This window comes from Myxocyprinus asiaticus, chromosome 3, assembly GCF_019703515.2.
Source record: "Myxocyprinus asiaticus isolate MX2 ecotype Aquarium Trade chromosome 3, UBuf_Myxa_2, whole genome shotgun sequence".
Lineage (NCBI taxonomy): Eukaryota > Metazoa > Chordata > Actinopteri > Cypriniformes > Catostomidae > Myxocyprinus > Myxocyprinus asiaticus.
The window spans coordinates 48631349-48658908 of NC_059346.1; the positions used below are offsets into that span (position 1 = coordinate 48631349).

At 38.8% G+C, this 27560-nt stretch overlaps 1 protein-coding gene across 1 annotated transcript in view; it reads right to left on the reverse strand.

Moving 5' to 3' along the window:
• Nucleotides 1-27560, reverse strand: part of LOC127421495 (LHFPL tetraspan subfamily member 7 protein) — a 249800-nt gene that overhangs the window by 150779 nt on the left and 71461 nt on the right. The window contains exon 2 of the mRNA XM_051664581.1: nucleotides 14132-14270. Coding sequence (XP_051520541.1) covers nucleotides 14132-14270 — 139 coding nt within the window. The remainder of the gene's footprint in view (nucleotides 1-14131; nucleotides 14271-27560) is intronic.

A 27560-nucleotide genomic window follows, 5' to 3' on the forward strand; every position in this document is an offset into this window, starting at 1 on the left:
CTTTCTCTCTCTCCGGACGGACACTCGACCACGCCCCCGCTGCCACAACATGTCTTATAATCACATCTAATCACAGTCAAAGTGAATGTAAAAAGGGGGGACCAAAAAATGTAGCATGTGTCAAAATATCAGAGCTGTGCATAAGGCGTTGCAATGCAAATGGATATGCAGACTAACAGTTTTGCTGTCTATTATGTTGTTAATATTAATCAAACAAAACTGACACATGTTCTCCTCTACTGCAGCAAGATTGCTTAAGCATAAAAGATAAGAACGAGTGATGATTAGAGACAAAGAGGAAGGAAGAAGATGGAAATCTAAGGAAATCTAAGGACAGTTTCAGAAAAACCAAGGAAACATTCTTAAAAAAAGGATCAATTGAGACAATGAGAAAGGAGAGGGATGGAAAGCGGGTAATATATATATATATATATTTATTTATATATATGTACACTCAGAGACAGGGTGAAGCACAGGATAGACAAGGAGAGAGAAAAAAGAGAGAGAGATGGTCTCTAGGCTCCCAGTGCAGGTGAGCTCCAGGCACCAGAAGTGAGATGTGACTGAATGCATTACAGTCAAACAAGAGCAATGCATATCATAACTCTCCACAGCCAATTAGCTGTCCCATATGAAACATAGGCTAAGTAAGCTAAACAAATGGATCCAAACAGCCTTAATTCACACCAGTCACCACCGGACAGCGCACCTCGGATTCCTCAGAGTGTGTTTGTGTGTTATGCTGTAGACTCTGGTGCATACTGTCGAGTTTGTACTGGGGCTCTAACAGCTGTGTGCATGATGAAACAAACCTGCAACAGCCTGAACCACAAACGAGAAACAAATTACATCCATAACTCAAGACGTTTCAAGAGAGTTGTAATAAGAGAGGAGAAATACAGCGAGGCAATGTGTTTATGAATGTGTGGGTTTTTCTCTACAGGAAAAAAGAACTGTCACACACACATGAAGAAACACACACAAACACTCATACAGGTATACTTTTTTATATCATGATGGGGACTTTGAATTGACTTTTATACTGAGCTAATGATATTTTCTATTTCTATTTATACCCTACCTCTACCTCTAAACCTAAACCTAACCCTCACGCAAGCCTTTTTGCAGTTTTACATTTTAATAAAAATAATTACTAGCATGTTTATCAAACTTTTTTCTTATGGTGACCGTTGGCTGGTTCTCAGGTAGGTGATTTCAGGTTTTACCATTTTTGTTAGGTCATTTGGTCCAAACAATGTAAGCAAAACCTGACAACAAACACACACACACACACACACACACAAATAATTTTCCTCCTCTGGGTTTGAGCTGCACTGTGCACAGTAGGAACAAACTCAATGAATATCTCCCTTCCCTCATTATGATTATCACTTGGGCCCTCATTACCTTTGTCTGAGATATTCAAAGAGGCCGTGATTCAGCCAATCACTGTGGTCATCTCTCTCTCTTTGATGTCTGACTGTTATGCCACCAAGATGGTCTGTAATACCTGGAGAGAGCTATCTGTTAGCATTCCCATTCATCTCAATGGCAGTTGTTTGGCTGGCACAAGGTCCAAGCACTTCACCAGCGACTATCCTGAGCCATGATGTCAAAGGCAGCAGACATGCAAAGTCCATTTTAATCTCTTCCCTTACAAAGGTCAAGAGTTTGTACAGGATGAGATTAAGAGCTAGGGATGGGCATTTTGATCATTTTGTCTACTCAAGTACTCGAGGGGCAATGACACGTACATAACTGTATATACAATAACATATCTGACAAACATCTTTGGCTGCTGCATTACGTCTTGTTGTCCAGTGTATCGTCTATTCATTATTATAGACTGCTATAAAATAATCTGTTACAAAATGTACAAAAGATTGCATAATCAAAATATAATGCATCATATTTTGTCATTAAGAGAAGATTCGTTGCCCAAATCAATGAAAGAATGTGCACAACACGCGACTGTCTGTTCTTTCTTCAGGTTACTGTAGTAATCTTAGTAAGCGCACACCAGTTTTTTTATTGACTGTCTGAACCGACGGTTGGCATAACAGGAGATATCATAACCATCGCATTTTTAATATGCGTGTTAAGTTGAAGTTCAGTTTTGAAGACGCTGCATTCTGTTCCATTTAGCTGCGCTCTGTCTAGCTGTTTGAAACACTCGCAGCGCGCTGAGTCCACTGCCACACACGCCTGGTGTGTATGTGTCTCCTCAAGTGTTCGCTCCAGTGGGGAAAGCCGTGATGCTCCGTATTGTTGCTGCTGTACTGATTCATGAAGCATTCCATTCAACTCAGAGAGTCTGAATTTCTACCATTCAACTGGGGAAAGTACAAAGGAATGACACTATATGTCGGACTTCTAACTTGGAAACTCGTGCGGAAATCTTCAACTCTCATTTCGTCAAGATGCAGGTGTGTGTTACATCACACAAACATTTTGGCACCAAAGGCAGGGAGGTTTATAGTCGGTGACAAACATTCGCTTTTATTACATAATATCCACTAAAGAGTAAAAAGGTCTTACATTAAATGATAATAAAACATGTTTAGTGAACGTTTTGCAGAGACAGGAGTTCAAAACACGTTAAATACACTCTCTTTTGATTATCGTAATGAGAGCATTGCAGAATCGTAAATCAGTTTGGTTTCTATGTGACGTCTCTGACAATCAATGTACCCCTCAAAATTACAATGTAATCAATCTCAAAATTAAAAATAAGCTCCTTCTTTGACACTGTAAGAAGTTCCAGGGAATGAGGAAGCGGGGGACAATGTTTCCAACACAGGAAAGTATTTTTAATTTAAATATAACACGTTCACTTAATAGTGACAATGAATGAGCTCACACAAAAATAAAAGTACTATATAAGTGAAACGGCAACGGCCAACACACGGACAGCTTGTCAGCTGGGCTCTCTCTGATGGATGGAGACGGGAGCCGGGCAAACATCCAAACTTTTATTAAAAACACTTTTCAGTGTGACAAAATAAAATTGCTTTTCAGCACACAATATCTACGCACAGCTCCGTGTGTCTCGCTCACAAATGACTTTTCAGCCCAACGCAGAATGCACACGTCAACTCGGCTGCGTGTGTCTATCTCTCCGTGTGTCTCCCCTCTGTGGCTCTGGCTGGGTCTTTATCCCTCATCCACTAACTCCATAATCGTCCACAGATGCCAGGGATAATTCGCCCCAGGTGTCCACCCTAACCTCGCTCCGCACCATCTTCGCTCGGCCACACCCTGCTCGCCACAGACACGTTTGTGTTTAGTTGTCAGGTAATTGTCACTGAATTTCGTATTAAGTGAAAAGTCACATCATACATGATCACCATTGATCACTGTTTTCATGATCGATCATTGCTGCCACGTCCGAGTACCCGAGTACTAGAGTACTCGTGCCCATCCCTATTAAAAGCCACTGATTATTTTCACATGCAAATGAGCTTTGCGACAAACCTGTGGCAAATTGTCCATTGTTGCCAAAGGTTTGCTGCAGGTTCATGTCTACCGGCAAATTTCTGGCAAATATTTGCGGCGAATCTCAAGCTTATCTGAAAATAATGAGTAGTAAATTTGCATCAAGTTTTCGGCAAATTTGCCATGAGCTTTCGAATTTTGTTTAGGGTTAAGAGCCTCCAAAAACATCTACTATAGTTTAATGAAATATTTGCTAGTTATATGTCGCTTGCAAAACAAATATTTGGTCTGAATACACAGTTACTTTTGAAGGGCCTTCAATGGAGAAAGACGCTTTCGCACCCAAAATGCGAAATCTACGGGCAGGGGCTGACTGGTCCATGTATGATGATTTAACTGCAATGGGTTCAGCTGTAATACTGAGAAGAAAAAAAAACGAAAAAAAAAAATCAACATCATTGCATTGATGTTGATGATGGTCCTAACATTTTTTTTTTTTTGGTGGCCCTGGGTAGAGCTGACACAGCAGGCTACAGTCCACTCAGCACTAAGAACGATGGAGTAAGAAAAGAGGCAGAAAGAGCAAACTGTTTTTTTTTAAACTCATGTTTCGCCTGTGACATGAATAAAAAGAGAAGGCCAACTGAAGTGAGGACTAAGAGAATGGCAAGAACAACTCGTACTTTAAGAAAGAAATATTTTAGGAGACAAGAGAGATCACAAAAAGTATGAATAAGAGATATGTTTGTGCACTGAAACTGAAATTATTAGTGCAAGGAAGCCTGAAATCACCACTCATATGCCAACTGTCAGTCAGCCAGTCATTATCACAAAATAAACATTTATGACTGTACTTTATCCCACTTATTACAGTTAATTATACAGTTTAATGGTAGTTATACAAGAATGTTTTACTGCAGAGCACAGCATGAACAATATTTGTGAGGCAAATTTTTGTGGAGGGTAAGATTTCAAAATAGCAGTATGACGTAGTGCGATATTCAAACTGTAAAGGCTGTAATTTAATTAAATAAATAACTAGTCTGCATGCCCTGTTTGTTGCACTTACTGTATGTGCACAGCTGTTTTCTGTAGTGTATTAAACATACTCAAACCATGATTGAGGCTAATGAGCTGAGCGCACTATAGAAAATCATTATACCTCTTTGGAATGGTCACTTTTTTTGTCCTACAGCCTGAAATCAGAACCCATTAAAAATATTTTTCAAAAGCAACCGTTCAAAAAATTTATAAAAGATGAAAAACTAGAATAACAGGATTTGAAAAGTGATCATACCCATGGATTTAATACTTCGTAGAGCTACCTATTGCTTTAATGACAGCAATCAGTCTGTTTGGATATGTCTCTACTAGCTTCGCAAACCTAGATTGTGGAATATTTTCCCATTCCTCCTTGCAGAATTGTTTGAGTTCAGTCAAAATGCTGGGTGAGCAGTGATGGACTGCTCTCTTTAAGTCCATCCACAGGTTTTCTATTTGATTTAGGTCAGGGCTTTAAATCGGTCACTCAAGGACTTTGATATTCCTATCCTTTAGCCACTACGTTGTTTTTTTGGCGGTGTGTTTAAGGTCATTGTCGTGCTGAAAGGTGAACCACCTGCTCATCTTCAGTTGTCAAGTAGAGGGCGACAGATTTTCCACAAGAATTTGGGTGTACATGGCAGCATCCATTTCCCTTTAATCTTGACCAATTGCCCAGTCCCTGCTGAATAGAAACACCTCCACAATATTCAGTTGCCACCACCATGCTTCACAGTAGGTTTGGTATGTTCTGGGTGGTGTGCTGTATGTCCATACAGTATATGTGTTTACTTCGCTCTACTAAGGTGACAAAATTGTTCTCAGAAGTTAGTTAAATCTAACGAAGCCTCTTTAAACTGATTCATAAATATAGTTTTTAATTATAAAATTACAACAGCGTTTCTTTCAGGTAGGGTTAGAGTTTAAGTTGGGTTAGGATCTGTAGTCATTATAATTAGCTTTATGTACAGGTATGTCTTCAATTAGATAAATAGGTAAACATGTGTGGGTTTTTCCTACATTGTGGGCAAAATGTTTCATAAGGTTAGTAAAACCTGTAGGTTTTACATCCATCCGCCCCCCCCCCCCTTTTTTATTTTAATTTTTGTATCCCATTTTCTCCCCAATTTGGAATGCCCAATTCCCACTACTTAGTAGGTCCTCGTGGTGGTGCGGTTACTCACCTCAATCTGGGTGGCGGAGGACAAGTATCAGTTGCCTCCGCTTCTGAGACAGTCAATCTGCGCATCTTATCATGTGGCTTGTTGTGCATGACACCGCGGAGACTCCGCATGTGGAGGCTCATGCTACTCTCCACGATCCACGCACAACTTACCACATGCCCCATTGAGAGCAAGAACCACTAATTGCGACCACGAGGAGGTTACCCCATGTGACTCAACCCTCTCTAGCAACCGGGCCAATATGGTTACTTAGGAAACCTGGCTGGAGTCACTCAGCACACCCTGGATTCGAACTCGTGACTCCAAGGGTGGTAGTCAGCGTCAATACTCGCAGGCCTTTGTAGGTTTTACATTCTTGCAGTCCCCTACATTCCACTCCATTGCAAAACTTCAGCACAGGAACAAAAATCCAACACTGTACTGCAGGCTTATTCAACTGGCGGCCCGCGGGCCAAATCCAGCCCGTTTGAAACTTTCAGTGGCCCACGTGAGGTTGTCAGTTGTCTTAGGAAATGTTCACACCAAGCACTGCTTTTTTAGACACTTTCATAGGTTGCGCTAAAAATAGACATCAATAATCTTGACAAAATGGGAAGATTAAAGTATTTAAATTATGGATGACTGACAAGCATGAGTTAGAAGAAACAGAAAAGTTCTAATCATTAATTTGGTCAAGAAATTAGATTTGAAAGGTCAAATGTTTAAATCAATGCATCTATAACAAACATTACTGTTATTGTTTAATACAATTTTTATATCAATCTAATTTACTCTCTCAGTTATGGACTAATTTTAAAGCACTTTTTATTTATTTTTTTTATTTTTTTTTTTAAAGAATTTCCTGCTGAAAAAAAATTATCTTGTTTGTTTTATTTATATAGTGAACAAATATTATACTATATATATATATATATATATATATATATATATATATATATATATATATATATATCTTTCTCCTTTTCTCCATCTCTAAATCTTTGGAAGAAACTGCAAATGGGTCAGAGCTTGAGTTCAATTCACACATCCTCACTCAAATCAAATCAAAATCAAATCACTTTTATTGTCACACAGCCATATACACAAGTGCAATGGTGTGTGAAATTCTTGGGTGCAGTTCCGATCAACATAGCAGTCATGACAGTGATGAGACATATACCAATTTACAATAACATCAAATAAACACAACACAATTTAAAGTCTAATACACACATAATTACACATAACACAATATACAAATAATAACATACAATGTACATTATACAATACACACAATATAGATACACATTATACAATAAAAAAGTATATATAGTATATATAAAATGTACAGTAGGTTGTATTGTACTGTATTGACATTCAGGCTGTCGGCTGATAGTAAGTTGCCAGTGTGTTGTTAAGAGAGAATATAATTTATGGCAGTCCGGTGTGAGATATAAGAGTAAGAGTAATAAAGTGCAGTGCTGATGTATTTTGATCGTGGGAGATCAAGAGTTCAAAAGTCTGATTGCTTGGGGGAAGAAGCTATCATGAAGTCGGCTGGTGCGGGTCTTGATGCTGCGATACCGCCTGCCTGATGGTAGCAGTGAGAACAGCCCATGGCTCGGGTGGCTGGAGTCTCTGATGATCCTCCAAGCTTTATTCACACACCGCCTGGTGTGATCAATGCAGGGGAACACGCATACGCACACACAGTCCATCATTACATTGACTTCACATTGAATTCTATTGTGTGTGTTTTTTTACTGAGCTAATGATTTTTCAGTTCCTTAACCCTACTTCTGAACCTAACCCTGAAACAAACCTTTTTGCATTTTTACATTTTCATTAATCCTTACATATAGACAGTTGGGATGCCCACATAATGTAGCTAATGTCAAGTTTTCCAACATCTGTCCCCATATTGTAGACGCTGTGTTCTGTGCCTGTATATTTTTCGCACAGGAGGGCAGAAAGACACCCACCGATAACTCGTAAACCACAAATAACATCCTGGGAAACAGATCACGTAACTCAATATTTCTGTCAAGACTAGCAAGACATCTTACATCATTTATCATGTTTCTCTTTTTCTTTCAGTTTTCAGTCAAGGTGAATTCTCTCAGATCTCTTACAAGTTCGGCACTGAAGAAGGGCATAAATTTGATTAGTGACTCCACAAAACAAAAAAAAGTGAGAGAAAGGTCATTGGCTGATTCAATTTTTTCTCCACTCACTTTTAAATTCAGTTTTCTCCAGTTTGCTTTGGAGCAAATTACCTTTGCGTGCTGCATGATTGCTGTGTAGGATATATAATCAGGCTAACAATCACACACACACAGAGGAGCCAGTGACTGACAAAAAGGGCTGTTGTTTGTTGTGAATAACTGTGAAAGTTGCCATCATCACATTGCTCAGCTATTATTTCTTCTGCATAATAACTTCACTGTTCTCACAGGGTCATAATCCAGCAGTTCCCTCTTTTCACATCCGTAAACAAACACTCTCTCCTGTGATCTTCACATCCATATTTTAAGCTAAAAAATAACCCACATTTATGAAGATACATAGAACAAAGCATATGCGCCAAAGTGTAAAATTTCATATTGTGTGTGCTGTTCTAAAATTACAGTTTGCAAACCAGACTGAATTGTATTACACTGGTGCTTGACATAATGTAGACTAAGTGCCAGACTCTTGGATTACTCAGGGATGCTTATGAGATGGTGTATATTTATGCTGCATCCGTGCAGGAATAATTCAACATAAGACACATCTGCAGTAATTTCAAAAACAATATGTACGATTAATCTGGATAAAGGAAATTACAGGCACAGAGGAGAGACAAGCAGAATGTTGAAAAATCGGTTTTACTTGAATCAAAAAGTAATTTTATTTTCAATACCATGCACTTTTAAAAATGTAGGCTTTTTGTTCTTTCTGTAAATGCCCACTAAATCGCCCATAGGAATTCCCTATAATAAATGAATGGATAAAAGGTTTTAAAATAGAGTTTGCATGCTGGTAGCATGACATTTGTCCTGTCATAATCATCTTTAAACCTTATGTCAGTTAGGAGAGTAGACCAGTATGTCAACATGATCACACAGGAAATCGAAATTTTGCTTCCGAAAGATCATACTCTAAAATCAACCACATTCATCTGAATTACTGACAAGTGCCATACCCCATCAGACATTTCTGCATCAATTCAAATTAGGTATGTCATAAAATATTGATATATCGATTATTGATCTGCACGTTATTTTATCGATACATTTTTGAGGCATCGATATATTAGCGATATAACATTAGCCGACATTTAAATTAGAAGCCTAACACCGTGTCCTAACCAGATGCGCCGCGACGCTGCGACACATGATAAAAGGTATCTTTCCCATGTTAAACAGAGTTTTTGTCCTAATCAGCCACGACAGCAACACACGATGAGCGACACGCAATCTATTTTTTAAATGGTTTCTATTTCTGCGATGTCATGCCGGGCAGGCCAGACAACAAATGGGTCTAAAATAATTCTTATAACAGTATATTACAGTGGCATCTCACTAGCTGGTTAAGAACAACTTTATTTTGGCCGAGGGTGACACATCTACCGAATGTTGTGCTTGAGGTCTCGCTTTCTTCAGTCAGAGCTCTGTCACACACAGACACACTGGTTCAGAATGACAGAGGGGTGAAATACCACACTTTCTCTTTGCTTCCCTGTCACGTGGAGATCAGCAAAATCACAACAGCATTAGTGGTCTTCAAGAGGATGATATAACATTTACTGAAGCCGGTCACGGGTAGGAGAAGGTAAGGCACAGTCTAAACTAAGTTGTGGATCTAGTCACTATACACACAAACGTTACGAAGGGTGTTTTACTTCAAGATTGAACGAAGTGACGTTGATGAGTTTGCAGGTTAGTTTATGAAACTGCGCAAACTGAACGATTAGAAATTATTATACAATTTCTCTGTATGTAGCCTTGAAGAGGTTTCATTCAAACTGTCAAACCACAAAATGACATAATTGAAAATACACTGTGTAGGCTTTATGAAAGAAACACATACATAATATGTCATCCGGTGATGGCTAGAGTAAATATTCTTTGTCCTTTGATAATGACTTGTGTCGAATTTAATGGAAAACTAAGCAAGTTGAGCTCCGTAACACTGCAGAATTTTGAGCAGCCTCCGGAGACGGCGAGCAGCGGCGTGTGCGCACCTTCATAGAAAATTTCAGAATGAGCCATGCTGTCCGCCAGTCCGCGTCCAGTGCCATTTCACCAAAGTTTTGTTGAGAAAAATTACTGTCCAATGAGCAGCCCTAATTATATCTTAAAAAATACTGATATATATCAATAATCGGGAAAATGTTCTGATTATCGATGTGTGAAAAAGGCATCAATCTCAAGCCCAATTCAAATGTATTTACCGTTTCCTAAGGTAGTGCATTGTGCGAGCAGCCTCAGAGACACCGGTTCTGGTCCCACAGAAACCAGGAAGTTATCACGTAAACAATGGATCACACAATTTTGAGTTTGCATTTGCTCTAAAACTACATTGATGGTTAGGTTTAGGGTTGGGATTTGGGTTAGGGGTAGAGTTAATAAAATATGCATTCTTGTTGACTGTATTACATAATTTACAACTAAAAATTCTACTTGCTTCTGGAGACACTCTGTGGACAATTCACCCGGAAACCGGAGCCAACCCATGTGTACGTGCCCCCACATTCAACAACACTTCAATCTTTGGCCACTAGGGGGCAGTGACTTGAATTTCGTTAAGCACAGACCAATTTCAGCAGCAGAACTCTTGACCTACTGTTGCCAAATTCACAGTGTGATCAGTCAGTATATGTCATTGTGTTGAAAAACTGCATTGGAATACAGAAGCAAATGACCAAGTTTTCACAGAGGGGGAAAAAACCAGAAACCTGTTACAGACAAAATGTATTGTTTCTCAAAATATATCTTCATGTACCTAAATTCATGTACCTTTAATTTAGAGACTAGGTCAAGTATAGTTTCGACTCTTAGTCACTTAAGTTTCTTTATCCTAAGACAACATGTCTTTAAAGAGTGTAAGTTACATTACAGTCTTATATTTTAATTATATGTTCTTTTTTGTGGTTCACACCACAAACTGACTGTTTCAGTGATAGAAAAATATCTCATCATGCTCATCCTTACTCAGAGCAATGGTGGGAGAACATTTCCACTAAGCAAAACAACATGTAAATTATTAAAACTTATCTATTATATGTCTTTTTAGCCTCAAGCAAAACTACTGAAACTTCAGAGGCTTATCTAATTTCCAAACTTTATCCCACTACAGCAAAAAAAAAAAAAAAAGAAAACCTTTCTTTCAAAAAGGGTTATTCAGCAGACATTTAATAAATCTGAAAGCCCCTTATCTTTGAGAACTCTGCATGTTTGTTTGCAGGGCTTTCTCTCACAAACCTTTCTGTATGCTAGCATAAAAGCAGGAGTTGTTTACAGCATCTTTCTGAGTTGCAGTTGAATTCAAGTGTCTTTCTTTAGCCTTGAAAAAAATTCTTCATTCAGTGCAACGAGAATACCAATGCTATCAGTATAGTCCGTACCATTTTATGCCCCCCTAATTACAATAGTTTTATGGAAATATCATTACTTTCTAATTAGAACAGGGAAATATATCACAATGAGGCAATTCTCTGCTATTAAAATGATTTAAGGTTTCTATGTAATGATCAATGACTGAATTAAACATTTAATGTGCAGTATTCCCACAGCCAATAAAATCTCTTCAAGAATATCAAAGACATACTGAGAATTAGGCACTATTCGGACAAGACTAGCTTTCTAAACAATGTTACAGTTATGAACATAGGATATCTATGAATTCATGTATGGATTTTGATGGCAGTTGGATCTTTGCAGTTGTTAATAAGGACTACAAAAACAACAAAGTTCTCTGGATGCATGCATCACGAAACCCACTGAAATAAGCAAGATTTTTATCTGTGATACATTTATAACATTGGCCCTTATTCATGAAACACAAGCAGAACCAATTAGTTCGTAAATCATTCATTAATCCATTCTTACGTACAATGTGCCATTGAAGTAGAAATTTACATACAAAGGTTTTAGGTGTTTAGTGTCCTTTATACGTGTATCTGGCATATAAACATAATATTTATGAAAAATTAAGCATGAGTATTGAGTAAGAATAAAATGCACAGATGTGCAGGCTGTTGATGTTTATAGTAGCTGCCTGTTGATTGGAGGCAAGTGCTCCATAAGGCATGCAGGCGCCCCTGAACCTGAGACCTGTGTTAAAGGGCCGTAATTGTCTTTTTTACTGCGGTCACTAAATCTCTGAGTGCCCTCAACGTGCTATAACAACACTCTGGCGATGTCTGTCGCCTAGCAACCACCACCGAGAGAAAACACATCTGCCTTAATTTATTAATTAAGCTATTGTGATTGATGCGCTTTGCAACAAAGTGCTTTCAGATGGATAGCCAGTTGAGTCTCAAAATTCTCCATGTTCAGAAAATGTCTGCATAATAGCGGCAGAATAATGCAGTGTGTGTGTGTGTGTGTGTGTGTGTGTTACAAAAGATCAGTGAAATGGTCAGCAAAATCATTAATCAAATTCTCCTGTCAAGTGGAACAATCTTTTCCATGCTGGAAAATCTAGCTAAAACAAACAGGTAATTTATGGTCAATAGCTGGTCCAAGATGGTTTAGAAAGAGCCAAGGTCAACCTGGAAGGCCATCTTTGTCAAGCTGGTTAGACCTGGTAGACCTCCTTAGACCAGCAACAAACCATCTACCATTATCCAAAAAACGGCTTGATCAACTTAAAGGTGCACAAAGACAAATTTTGCAATGTAAAAAAAAAATAAACCTAGAAATGTTTAGGACATTTGAAAATATGTTTAAAAATATGGACACTCACATTAGACTCCAGTCTAATCAGTATCAGTGGTTTACAAAAAGCTGTATTATTCTACATGAGGCAGGTTGCCCCCACATGGTGGCTGCCATTTTGACATCACATGACCAGGCGAATGCTAGTGACCAAAGTTCAGCCATGCATCTCTATGTGGCCCAAGCTAATAGGTTCCTTGACTTGCTATTGTTAGCAAATCGGCTCGCTCACTGCAGCATGTTAAGCCAATCAGCTCGTATGGTGTAAGCTGACTGGTCCTTTGACTTGTAATTGGGTAGCCAATCAACTTGCGTCTCTCTCTCTCTTTTATCTTACATTTAAATAGCTCAGTTTTGCAGATAAACTGGTTTATCTGCATTGTGCTGTGAGAGTTTTTCAATGAAATCCACCTCCACCCCAGCTCCATTGGTCTAGATTTTCTACATGGGTATTGTTTGTAATGTCTATTTGTGCAGTAGCATGTCATACATGCTTGATGCAACATGTCTTGCGTTTTGTCTAATTGTGCAGCAGCATGTACACATGCTATCTCCATATGTACAGTATGTGTATTTGCTAACAGTAGCAAGTGTCCGTACTTGCTCTGCAGCAGCAGCAGCAGCAGCAGCAGCAGCAGCAGTATAAGCAGATCTAGTCCACCAAGACCCACATTAACATGCTTAATCAGTTGTTGTGACTAAGCTTACTTTATCTCAGTAACCCCCTATTATTGGACACTTTCGTATGCAGAACAAACTCATCATGCATGTATAAATGTGCCTACAAACAGAATAATTCTTTAAGGCATCCGCAGCCAAAAACTTCCTTTTGTCTGATGGTGTGTACTGACCTCTAAAACACCAGGGTCTGGTCACACAATGAGGTCAGATAGTGTCTTGATTGAAAATAGTGTTTGAATAAACTCTTTAATGCAATGTGTAATGTGAGTCTTTGCATTTCTAATTCTTTAATATGACATGTGGAAAAATGATGTGTTGGGGTTTTATTAGTTTCACATAGCAACACTTTCAGTCTAAATGTCATGGAAAGTGACCAACTACAGTTTGCTTTTTTAAGGAACATTTAGGGGCAGGAAAGTTTTAAACGAGATATAACTCTAGAACAAAGCAGAATATACAGACGTCTTTTAGAATATCTTGATTACTTTGGTACTAAGTGTCTCAAAGAAAACTAAATATCTTTCAAAGATATGATGTCATAAACCTCAGAACCATGGCAAATTCAGCCAATAGTTCAGCCAATAGTTCTCCTCACAATCATTTGTTGTAACTTGTAAACATGACTTTGTTACCCAGCAGGATGCTAAAAACCTATGCAACCTGACAACCAGAAATTTTAGAAACCAGCCAATCATATAGAAGCTTCCAATATTTTTAAGCTCTTACCATTTTCATGCAATAGCCATCAGACTGTCCATTAATGGTCCATTGGCATGTCGTCTAGCGCTAAAACCAGGGTTTCACTGAGACAGGATCAGGCATATAATGCCATACAGAATGGTTCCTCTAAGTGTTGGTTTTTAAGAACTGAGTTAACCAGGCACTAACCTGCAGCCATCTGCATGTATCCAGCCAGCGTGCAGATCCTCCTCTCACAGGCTCCACCGGGCAGGAAGATGGTGATGATGGCCAGCAGTGAGCTGACTGCCAAGAGAGCACATCCTCCTGAACACAGCACTGCACTCGTCTGGAACACACACAATACAAAACACTCACTGCAACTGTTCATTTAATAATCAGGCTGCTTCTTAAAGTTCAGGGGCTTCATTGATTTTTCTTTTCAAGCACTTCAAATTTAATTCTGTTCCCATAAAATTAGTTAATCTAGTCAAGTATGGCTTTAATAGGTCAAGTCAAATAATTAATTTTAAATTCAAAACTGCACAGCACAACTGGACAAAAACCAAATAGGTTTTAAACTTTTACAGGGCACCAAAGTCATTAAAAAGTGTTCACATTTAAAATATTAATGTATATCGACTTGTACAAGACACTTACATAAAGTACATATACAGTAAATAGTGCAGATGTATTGGTTACAGAACATTTGCAGGACACATGTCAGTAACTTTCCAGACACAATCATTAAAGGTGCACTCAGTAATTTATTTCCTCAATTTTTCCTAAAAAAAAAAAGTTTAACTCCTAAAGACATGAATTGTAATTTTGCAATATATGTAGGATATCATGAGCACTCACATTAAAATGAAGACTCCAGACATATCAGTAACCTTATAAAAGCTGTTTTATTCTACATAGAGAGGGTCCGCACATGGGGGCTGCCATGTTAAAAATCACATGACCAGCCGAATACTACTCACTTAATCTCAGTAACTGTCCTGTTATTTGACACTTTCACTAACTGATTAAAGTAATCATGTCTGACTGTGAATACTACATTTCTACAATGGCATCTGAAACTGAAAACTATTGATTTTAAATGATGGTGCATCCAAGCCACTAGGTGTCAGTGTAAGTTCAAGATGACACAAAGACCAAAGTTACTGAGTGCACCATTAACACACAAAGAGGCACCAAATCACTTCCAGACCTTCGGTTTCACTGTACCATGTTGGTGAAATGACCTTTCCAACACTGTCCGTGAAGCAGACTCACTATCTGTCTTCAAAAAACTGTTAAAAGCAAATCTTTTTCATGAGCACTTAACCATGCACTCATAAATAATTAAAAAAAAACTTGTTGCACTGTAATCTGTCTTGGATACTACTATTCTGATGCTAGTGAAACTTTGTAATTCAGTAATTCAGCACTTTTTTGTACCGCTGTCTCACTTATGATGTATTATTACTCTTTTTTAAGTTGCTTTGAAGAAAAGTGTCTGCTAAATGAATAAATGTAAATGTTTAGAGAGGCCATGACATGCCTTTTTTAATTTTTTTATTTTAATGTTTCTTGAGGTTCACTTAAAATATTAGTGAAGTTTTTTTGCACAAAAAAACAGTCATATATTTGTAAAACATCATAATTTTTCACACTCATTTTGACCCTCTTTCAGCAACACTGCTCCTTCTCCTTTAAAAAATGACAGTAAATGTCCACTGTTATGATTCGCTCTCTGCTCTTGACTGACCTAATCTCTCGCCATCTCACTGCTCACCATTGCTGGGCGGGGCTCCACAAGTAATTAAAGGTAAGGCATTGATTTGTTGTTGTGGAGGCGGTCAGATGCAAATGTCTACCACAGTGTGACATCACAATGTGGAGGAAGTAGTGAACGAGTCGTTTTGGCAGCTTGGTTTCAACAAATGCGCTTTTTGCAGTGGGGAGGAAGTTTTGAGTTCTGAAACTTACAGGATGTTATTATAGTACAATGACCTCTTAATATCAAAAGATCAAGGATACTTTGATTCTTCATGTCATGAGCCTTCTAGATAAGTATCTAGATAATGGCTTCTCCACACCAACATGATCACATGGGAAATCAACATAGATTCAAAAAGTTATTAGCATATTATTATTATTCATGTACCCTGAAATCAACCTCATACTGCTAAATTACTGACAAGCACCATACCCCATCAGACATTTCTGCATCAATTCAACCATGATCACTTTTCCCTACAACCTCCAAGACACGTGTTCTGGTCCTGTGGGACCATATAACAGTTTTGAATCGCAATTCACTAATCATAAAGAATAGTATTGTCTCATGACCAAGATATTGATATAATATTGTATTGGCAGGTCCCTGCTGATTCCCACACGTATGCGTTGTGTAGGTACAAATATAAGGTGTGAAATCAATCAATTTTCTCCTAAGTGCTTACTCAGTGGGATCAGTTTAGTGAAACAGCAAACACTGATCCTCTAATCTAACACCCTCATCATACCAAATGCTTCATCAGTGCAGACTCACTCCACTGCTCCATTAAACAACCACAGGCCCAATCAAAACACACACAGAGGCCATTCCAGAAAGGAGATAAGTAAAGCAAGGCTCAACAATAAGGATGTGAAAGAGGTTCAGGCCAGCTAACGGAACTGTCACTTGCCCAATTAGACCAGTGCTGTATTTTTGTTTAATTCTGAGCCAGAAAAGTAGCAAAGAAATGAAGGGTCATACACACAGGATGCGTTCTTGGGTTCAAAAACAGCTAGAATGGAGAGACATAGCCACGTTTCCACTATCGGGGCAAATGAGGGCGTGCTAGTGTGTGCCAGGGCCAGTTGCGTTTCCCACTGTCACTTCCGGGGCTTCATCGTGCCTCCTCAAGGCTTCTTTGGGGCCAACGGTCAATGGCCTTTGGCCCGCCGATTACCCTTGAGCCAAACAAGGCCAACCGAGGATTGAGGTGAGATCAATGTCAAAGGCGGAGTTTCGCCGAACTTGTCAGTATATTTACCCAGCACACAACAGTACAAGTTTGGGAAAAGAATTCATAAAAAAAATGTGGGCACAGTACAAATCCGTTAAAATGCACAATGGACAAAGAGGTGACCAAAGAAATTACTTTCCATGGTTCGGTGAACTTATATAAATGGTGTGTTAGGACACTGTCCCGCTGTTAGTGGAGAGATCACTCCGGACATCATGGCAGTTACAGTCAGTGAGTTGTTATCGCAAATTTATTATAAATTAACTAGTTATTGTTTTGATATAAACTCGATATTCTAGATAACTAGATAACATGTTACCTCAGCTTGAGCTTCCCTCTTGCTTGTGAAATGGGCAGAGTGTGTGATGTTGGCATCAGGGAGGCGTATTAAGGGTGTGTTTTAGGGCAACACTACTGGGCTATTGGCCCGATGATGGTAACGCAGATCGATTTTGGTCTTGCGGCTTGAGGTCCGAGGCTATTGGCCCCAGCTGGCCAGTTGATAGCCCTGGCTCGCACTGGCCCAATAGTGGAAAAGCGGCTAATGCAGGGTTCTAGAGAGACATTTTTAAAATTCTTAAAAACTATTTCTAACTTCACAAGGCACTTTAAAAATTTGAAAATTTTCTGCTTCTACTGTGAGTTTTGTCTTTAAAGTCTTCAAAGTCAACTACTGTCATGGCGAGCAACAGTTTGTAAAGAATACTGCTGAGCAAGTAAGTTAAAGTTAATATTTTTAGCAACTTGCCTAAAATATAACACATCTAATTTTGTTACGTTAAAGGGATAGTTCACCCAAAAATTACAATTCTCTCATTTGCTTACCCTCATGCCATCACAGATGTGTATGATTTTATTTCTTCTGCTGAACACAAGCGAAGATATTTAGAAGAATTTAGCTCTGTAGGTCCATATAATGCAAGTGAATGGTGACCAGAACTCCAAAAGTCTCCAGTGGTTTAATCAACGTCTTCTGAGGTGATCCAGTTAGTTTTGGGTGTGAACAGACCAAAATATAACTCCTTTTTCACTGTACATCTTGACAGCCTTCTCCTTGGTCATGATTTCAAGCTCAGTTACACTTCCTCTAACGCCATCTAATGCTCTGCGCATGCATCAAGCACTACGAAGTGTACTCAAGCTTGAAATCATGGGTGCCTAGAGACTGCAATGACAAGATTATACAGTGAAAAAGGGGTTACATTTGGTCTGTTCTTACAAAAAAAACAACTGGATCGCTTCAGAAGACATTGATTAAACCACTGAAGTCTTATGGAACACTTTTATGCTGACTTTATGTGCTTTTTGGAGCTTTTGGAGCGCTGGTCACCGTTCACTTGCATTGTTTGGACCTACAGAGCTGAGATATTCTTCTAAAAAACTTCATTTGTGTTCAGCAGAAGAAAGTTATACATACCTGGGATGGCTTGAGGGAAGGTAAATGAGAGAATAGTATTATATAAGTGAGTGGTTAACACAGCTAAATATATCATAAGATCAAATAGCAATCTTTCCAGAATGACAATACTTTAAAAATCACAATACATATTGAATTGGCAACTAAATGTCATTGTAATATCGAATCGTGAGGTCTGTGGCAATTCCAACTCCTACTTGGCTGTAGCTTGTAAATAAATGTTAATGTGTAATAAAAAACATATACTGTATACAATGCTTCTAACACTTGTTTTAAATTAAACTAAACATTAAATATTATAAATGTTGCTATTTTTGAAATGAGTTCTAGGGTGAAGGTTCTACCTGTCAATTAACCGCTGCGCTAAAACGAGGTTTTTAAACATTGCCGGTTAAAGCACATACATACATGCACAAGTTTACAGAACTTTTTCATTGTCCCTGATTTGAACATAAAGTGCCACATGAGAAGCACATCTCTGAAGCTCCGTTACAGTTACTGCACTTAAATAACTGACAATTCTGCTCTAATTGCTCTTAATTGGCTGAAATTATGTGCCGCTTTTTTTGCACTTTCTTTTTGTTATTATGCACTGATGTAAGCAGTCATGAAATCAGAGACCCTTTAGGACTCTATAAACATGGCACACACATACAGCGAGAATGAGAGAAACAGAGTAAAGTCAGAACTGATGCACTATGTTAAAATGTTTTTCTTGTTTCTTTTTTTTTGACAGACAGCATTTGGAATTATCCGTCAATGTTTCAAAAATCGGTAAAACCAGGTTTAGTGATTGTTTGTGCCCCACTAGAAATTATGACCCTGAGACAATACTGTACAGTAGATAGACTTTTCCAGTGTGTCTCATCTGAGCCTTTTCAAATCAGATGTTTGTGAGAGCTGCTTTCTGGAGCTGGCAGTAGGTGTGGCTGGCATATCTTTGTTAGAGAATGGCACACGACTCACAGCTTAAAGAGCTTGCCTGTACAATCCCAAAAACAAAAGCATGGAGAGTGCTTATCAGAGAGACAGGCAATTCATCTCACTCTGATGTAATCCATATCATCCCATGAGGAAGGACACACTAAGATCATACATTATGCATGTGCAAGCACGCACACTCTCACACAGATACAAGCACATGGTTTGGGAAGAAACTGTAACGTTAGGCTTAGTTGACACAGTTGAAGACCAGTGTCCTAAGACCTTTACTACTATAATCTTACTTTTGAAAATCAGTGACATTTTGAGGCCTACTATTTTTGCATATTGACTGCTAAACTGTATAAATGGGCTACTGTCAATATTTCATGTCTAAATATTCATTTATTTGGTAAGTAGCTATGTAATAAGCATACTACATATTATCTGCGTCGGTGCAATCACACCAATGCAGATAATTAAAAAAGGTTCTTTATGGGTGATACCAATATTGTGCCTCCCTGGTTACTGGTGTTGTCCATACACTCAAGAAATAATGCTACATCACCTTCTGGATAGAAAAGCAAGATTGCACTATGCTCTGAAAAACAATGTCATTTTTAAAAGCTGAATTTAGATATCAGTCTCCTGTAGAAAACAATATCTTTCTCTCTGTCTGTGTATGCAGGTCAGAGGTGGCTTCACAGCAGCATGTGCGTTCACGCGATAACTTCCATTGTTTTTAGCAATAAACAGCACAAGTTCTTGCTTGAATACGCTAACCACTGTGATCGAACTTCTCTCATAGTGTTTTAAATCAACAAGATAATTTTAAAAAAAATCTAATACAAAGCTACACTCACTGGGCACTTTAATAGAATACTATGGTCCTAATAAAGTTCCTTACATGGTCTTCTACTGTTGTAGCTCATCAGCCTCAAGGTTTGACATATTGTGCATTCTGAGATGCTATTCTGCTCACTACAAATGTACAGAGTGGTTATCTGAGTTATCGTGGTCTTTCTGTCAGCTCGAACCATTCTGGTCATTCTCCGTTGACCTCTCTCATCAGCAAGGTGTTTCCGTCCGCAGAACTGCCACTCATTGGATGTTTTTTGTTTTTGGCACCATTCAGAGTAAATTCTAGAGACTGTTGTGTGTGAAAATCCCAGGAGGTCAGCAGTTACAGAAATACTCAAACCAGCCCATACAGGTGTTCCTTATAAAGTGCTCAGTGAGTGTATACCAGCATATCCTGCATAAGCAGTAACACAAAAGGGTGCTTCAGTCCTCAGGGCCATTATCATGTCATGGCTATCAGACAAGAATCACACGAACATTGCAGGACTAACACAAATGCCACAACTATAGCAACTACATTTCCTTGTGCTATTAATGACAAAGATATTAAATTTCATAGAGAGGAACATTATGAAGATGTGAAGGCAGATTTATAGATGACATCTGAAACAACAGTATTTCTAACAGTAATGATAATGTTTGTAGTAATTATGACACCACTGTTTGTGATGACAACATTCCAACGTCCTTTACAATGACATGTCTCCAATGGAAAAATCTAATAACAGAAAAACGAAATAGTAGATCATTGCAGACACACTTGGCTGAACATATTTTCCTCCAACAGAACTCATTTGCCTTTAAATGCTATTCAAATATTTATAGAAACATCTTGTTTTCTTAGTGCCATCTATTGATCTTGCGATACTTAAATGAGCTCTTCCCCCTGTGCTGTCAAACATTACCATGTTTAATCACAACTAATAGAGATATATTAAGACTGCAACAGATCAAATCCTGAACAGATTGCAGGAAAATTATAAATAAGCAGTTGATAAAAGGAATGTTGATAAAGCTCATAAGTTAAACAAGTAGTTTGCATATTGCATACCCAATGTATATAGTCCATGTATGGCTTGAAAGTGGAAATGTTCTTCTGATGTCAATAATAATTGGTGCTGCTAAGGCAAGCATTACTGTTACTAGTATTGTTCATACAGTACTGACTTAATGAGGTGAGCTATTACTTTTTGTATAAATCACACTTACAATTTTCATCTGGCAGACAATAAAACAATCCTCACATTGAAGGAGGGTCCCAAGCCATGTCTTGCATACAGAATATCATAGAGACTAGGGAGTGGACTTTTGTGACATGAACAACTAGGCAACCACCGAGCAATCATGTAGCATTGCCCTAGCAACCACTAAGCCCTTGGCAACTGTATAACAATGTCCTGGCAATCATCCACAACACCCTGGCATCATGGCAGTGAGTTTTGCAATTTAGCTTCAATCAACACTAATTTTCAATCTTGCGTGATCTGGTTGCTAGTAATGCAACTCACATTTAGTGTGGATAACTGTTTAGAACCATTAAGAATTGATGGTGTGTTCAAGCCATGGCCTAGAGGTTAAGGGCATTGGCTCCGAAACACTAAGCCCACTCTCATGTAGAGAGGCAGGTTCAAGACCAGCCCAGTTTATGTTTCCATCCCATTTACTCTCACCATTTCCTGTCATACTGAATCTATTATATTTTAAACTAAAAACAAAACTGCAAAAGTCGCAAAATAAAATGAAATGTTTGATGATGCAAAATTTTTCCTTGTCTATTGGCTTTTTGATAAACAGCTTAACCAATACCCGGACTTTCTTACCAGTGTTGGGTAAGTTCCTTAAAAATAGTAATCCAATACAAATGACAAATTATTTCTCTATAATTGTAATCAACTTATGTTTCTGACTGATTCATGGGACAAGTAATCACATTACTAATTACTTTTCTTTTAAATTTTTTTTTTTTTTTTAATTCACAGAAAAGCTTATGTTTTTCTGCTCGAAATCAAAATGTCTATATTTCCTCCCTGTTCATTTTCATTGTCACTTCAGCTGTCACAAAAACACAAACAGATGTACACATGAACATAATTCATGTTTTAAATGTACAGTGGCAAGAAAAAGTATGTGAAGCCTTTGAAATTACCTGCATTTATGTATAAATTTGCTTTCAAATCTGGTTTGATAAGTTACAATAATGAAGAAACACAATCTGTTTTAACTAATAACACACAAATTATTGTATTGTTTCTGTACATATTGAATACATCATTCAAACATTCACAGTGTATGCTGGAAAACGGATGTGAACCCCTAGGCTAATGACGTCAACAAAAGCTAATTAGAGTCTGGAGTTGGCAAACCTGGCATCCAATTAATGAAACAAGATTGGAGGAGTGGATCAGTGTTACTTTGACTCATAAAAAGTACTTAAACATTGTGAGTTTGCAATTCACAAGAAGTATCTGCTGACATGGATCATGCCTCGCAAAAATAAGATCTCAGAAGACCTACGATCAAGAATTATTGCTTTGCATAAATCTGGAAAGGGTTAAAAAGTTATCTCGAAGAGCTTAGATATTCATCTGTCCACAGTTAGACAAATTTTCTATAAATGAGACGATTTAGTACTGTGGCTACTCTCCTTACTAAGTGGCTGTTCAGCAAAAATGACTCAAAGGGCACCGCAGAATGCTCAGTGATGTAAAAGAAAAAGAACCCTAGAGTGACATCGAAAGACTTGATTTGACATCTAATTGACATTGGTTAACATCTCTAACCAAAATGTTTTGTGAACAGATGAAACTAAGTTTGGTAAGAACACGCAGCACTACGTATGGCATAAAATGGGCACCACATACCAACATGAAAACATCATCCCAACGGTGAAGTATCTGGGGCTGTTTCGGGGCCTGGATCGCTTGCCATCATCAAGGGAAAAATGAATTCCCAAGTTTATCAAGATATCCTACAGGATAATTTTAGGGTGGATGTGCACCAGCTGAAGCTCAGTAGAAGTTGGGTGATGCAGCAGGACAATGACCCAAAACATAGAAGTAAATTCACTACAGAATGGGTTAAAAAAAAGAAAATCCACCTTTTGGAGTGACACAGTCAGAGCCCAGACCTTAATACAATAGAGATGCTGTAGACTGACCACAAGAGAGGCGTTCACACCAGACATACTGAGAATATGGTTGAGCTGAAGCAGTTCTGTAAGGAAGAATGGTGAAAAGTTATTTCTGAATGTTGTGCAGGTCTAATCCACATCTACCAGAAAAACTTGGTTGAGGTTATTGCTGCCAAAGGAGGATCAACCAGTTATTAAATTCAAGGGTTCACTTACTTTTTCCACAGCACTGTGTAAGTTTAATGTGATGTGTTCAATACAGACATGAAAGATTATAATTGTTTGTATGTTGTTTGCTTAAGTACAGTGTGTCTATACGTGTGACTTTGCTGACGATGAGATCACATTATATGACCAATTAATGCAGAAAACCAGCATTTGCCACTGTATTCTACATAAATATTATTCTTTTAATGTAGAAATATGTAACCCAAGTATGTACTTAAAAGTAACCTAACTGAAAGTCAGTAAATAATCTGATTACAAGAATTTAAATTATAATGTTTTACACTACTTTTTGACTTAAAATAATATGATTATAGTAACTAATTGCTTTGTAATCGGATTATACCCAACACTGATACTTACTGATTTTGTTGCAGCAGAACAGCTTTGCATGTATTATTCACCAGTCGTGACAATGTTATTTGTACAATATTTAGTGCAAACTATTTCATGTGCATGCACGAGCAATCAGCTTTAGCAAATCTGGCCTTTTGCTGCATGCTCTAATTTCCTCAAAGTCCTTACTGTACAACACACTGCATTTCAGGCCTGGCTTTTTCCAAAACTCCTAAGAGTTCAATATATGTTCAAAATCTGAGGATTTTGACTTCTTTGCCATGTTTACCTCAAAGAGCAAATATACAATTGGGTATATCGAATCTCACCAGATTATAACATGAAAATAATTAGAAAAACTAGCAAAGTGCGCAGAGCTAGTCGTTCACACGTCTGCTACTCGCATGGCGTCACGTGTCCCTACGAGACACATTTTTAAAGGTTGAAATTTTTTTTTAACTTGACACGGCATCTGAAAACAGTGCTCCTGCACGAGACTCTGAGTAAACTATGAAACACGGAGAAACGGTCAAAAACTTCCATCTAGCGCATGTTTACATAGAAAAACACTTGGACTGTGTAGATGGCCTTAAAAGCGTGTGGTGTGAACCCCTTAGGTGGAGGTCTTGGTCCATTGCATCTTGCTTTCTTATCAGCATTTCTCAGATTAAGCAATGGGTTTTAAAACACTTTGTGAGGAGAGAAGGTCAATTTGGAAATGTTCATCTAGAGATCCTCGCATTCTGTTCCATTCTGTTGTGCTCCATCTGTTTGAACAGCACCTAGCCTTGGCTCATAGTCTGAGCCGCTTCACCACCGAGTTCAGCCGAATACAATTACTACCAGAGAATATTATTACCGTACATACAACTGTAATAAATCAAACATACTGTAGTATCACCTTTTTTATGGCGCTTTAGTCAGGGGTAGTACTGTGGCCCAATTCCAACACCATGTTAACAAAAAACTGTCAACTGAAGGGTTTTTTTCTCCCCTCGTCTTACTTTTTACTTAACATTTGAGCATATAAACTAGCTAAAATATATACTGTGTATATATATTTAAAAAAAAAAAAAGTTGTTATGCAATTTAGTTTAAAATTTAATGCACATTTTTTTAGAGCCAGGAATGTTCTTTGCAATAACACAGTGCTGTTTGGCTTGTACGTGTTCATTGCACCCTCTTGAGGACTGAGGAAACAACGTCAATTTAAAAATCTGGTGACTTTGAAACTCTAAGGGCCTATTTACACTTGGACACCTCATGTGTTTTTACTGGTCCGATTGCTATCCAATTGAATAAGCTCATTCCATTTACATTTGGCCACATCAATGTGCCTCCACCAAACTTCAATTCCCTCGCAATATGCAAATAAAAAAGAGTTCACCTCCGTGATTATGCTAATTCCAGGCAGTGAATTTAAAAGATGTGCTTTATTAATTGATTCCAAGTGAATTTGCACAGCACGCGTGTGTCTGTGTATGGGCGCGCTGTGTGTTTTACCCCTCGGGGCTTCTCGAAGGCAAGACACGTCATGCGCATCAGCTGCGCTCATGTCAGTGTTTAGTTTCAGTTTCATCAGCGATCTGCATCAAATAAATGAGGAAAAAAGTTTTGTCTCTCCTACAACATGCAATTGTCTCTTTCTCTGTTATTATTTACTGTGCGATGTAAGCCCTATGCAAATATTCAGTGACAGCTGTTATGTTTAGCTTTTTTCCTATGCTGATGTAGCGCTGTTTGGGTAGGGTCAAGTTTACATATGCGACTTGAACAACCAGATGCATTTAGACTTGACCAGTTTCAAATGGAATGCGTCTCAAACCACCTCCTGAAGTGGTTTGAGCGATCGGACTGCAATCTGTCTCGAATGCATTTCCGAGGGCATAGCTATCCGATCAGTGAAAATGCACGAAGTGGCCAAGTGTAAACAAGCCCTAATTTAATTTGAATTTTGGTAATATTTAAGGTAAAAATTTGCATTTAGTTTCTCAGCCCTGCTGACAGCCCTACCTCACACAAACCAATTTTTGTATCATCCAGAGAGGTTTTGTAAGATTCGCCATAAAAGATCTGTCTTATTATTCAGTGAGATTTCACATTCTGAGTAACTTTATTTACAAGACGTACAGAGTGAAAATCAAGGTCGAAGCTGTCTTGTTACCATGGTAAAGTATTTTCTCACATATCTGATCAGTGTGAGTGTGTGTGTGGATCAGTTCCAAAGTTGGCTTAACTGTAGTTAAGAGGCAGAGTGGGCAGTGCCAATAGAGAGTGAGGTGTGTTAGAGCTCAGACTTGCACTCTTAATGAAATATACACCCAAGACATCAAGAATATTGAGCATTACATATTTATCTTTGGTGGCCTTCTCATTAAAAAAGAATCACTATATATAAACTCGAAACGTCCTCTCACTTTCAACTGCTTTTATTTTCAGCAAACTTAACATGTATAAATATTTGTGTGAACATAAAAAGATTCAACAACTAAGACATAAACTGAACAAGTTTCACAGACATGTGACTACAGAAATGGAATAATGTGTCCCTGAACAAAGGGGGGGTACAAAAGTAACAGTCAGTATCTGGTGTGGCCACCAGCTGCATTAAGTACTGCAGTGCATCTCCTCCTCATGGACTGCACCAGATTAGCCAGTTCATGCTGTGAGATGTTACCTCACTTTTCCACCATGGCACTTGCAAGTTTCTAGACATTTCTGGGGGGAATGGCCCTAGCCCTCACCTTCCGATCCAACAGGTCCCAGACATGCTCAATGGGATTGAGATCCGGGCTCTTCGCTGGCCATGGCAGAACACTGACATTCCTGTCTTGCAGGAAATCATGCAAAGAACGAGCAGTATGGCTGGTGGCATTGTCATGCTGGAGGGTCATGTCAGGATGAGCCTGCAGGAAGGGTACCACATGAGGGAGGAGGATGTTTTCCCTGTAACGCACAGTGTTGAGATTGCCTGCAATGACAACAAGCTCAGTCCGATGATGCTGTGACACTGCCCCAGACCATGACGGACCCTCCACCTCCAAATCGATCCCACTCCAGGCCTCGGTGTAACACTCATTCCTTTGACGATAAACGCGAGTCCGACCATCACCCCTGGTGAGACAAAACTGCGACTCGTCAGTGAAGAGCACTTTTTGCCAGTCCTGTCTGGTTCAGCGAAGGTGGGTTTGTGTCCATAGGTGACGTTGTTGCCGGTGATGTCTGGTAAGGACCTGCCTTGCAACAGGCCTACAAGCCCTCAGTCCAGCCTCTCTCAGCCTATTGCGGACAGTCTGAGCGCTGATGGAGGGATTGTGCATTCCTGGTGTAACTCGGGCAGTTGTTGTTGCCATCCTGTACCTGTCCTGCAGGTGTGATATTCGGATGTACCGATCCTGTGCAGGTGTTGTAACACGTGGTCTGCCACTGCGAGGACGATCAGCTGTCCTTCCTGTCTCCCTGTAGCGCTGTCTTAGGCATCTCACAGTACGGACATTGCAATTTATTGCCCTGGCCACATCTGCAGTTCTCATGCCTCCATGCAGCATGCATAAGGCACGTTCAAGCAGATGAGCAGGGACCTTGGGCATCTTTCTTTTGGTGTTTTTCAGAGTCAGTAGAAAGGTCTGTTTAGTGTCCCAAGTTTTTATAACTGTGACCTTAATTGCCTACTGTCTGTATGCTGTTAGTGTCTTCACGACCGTTCCACAGCTGCATGTTCATTCATTGTTTATGGTTCATTGAACAAGC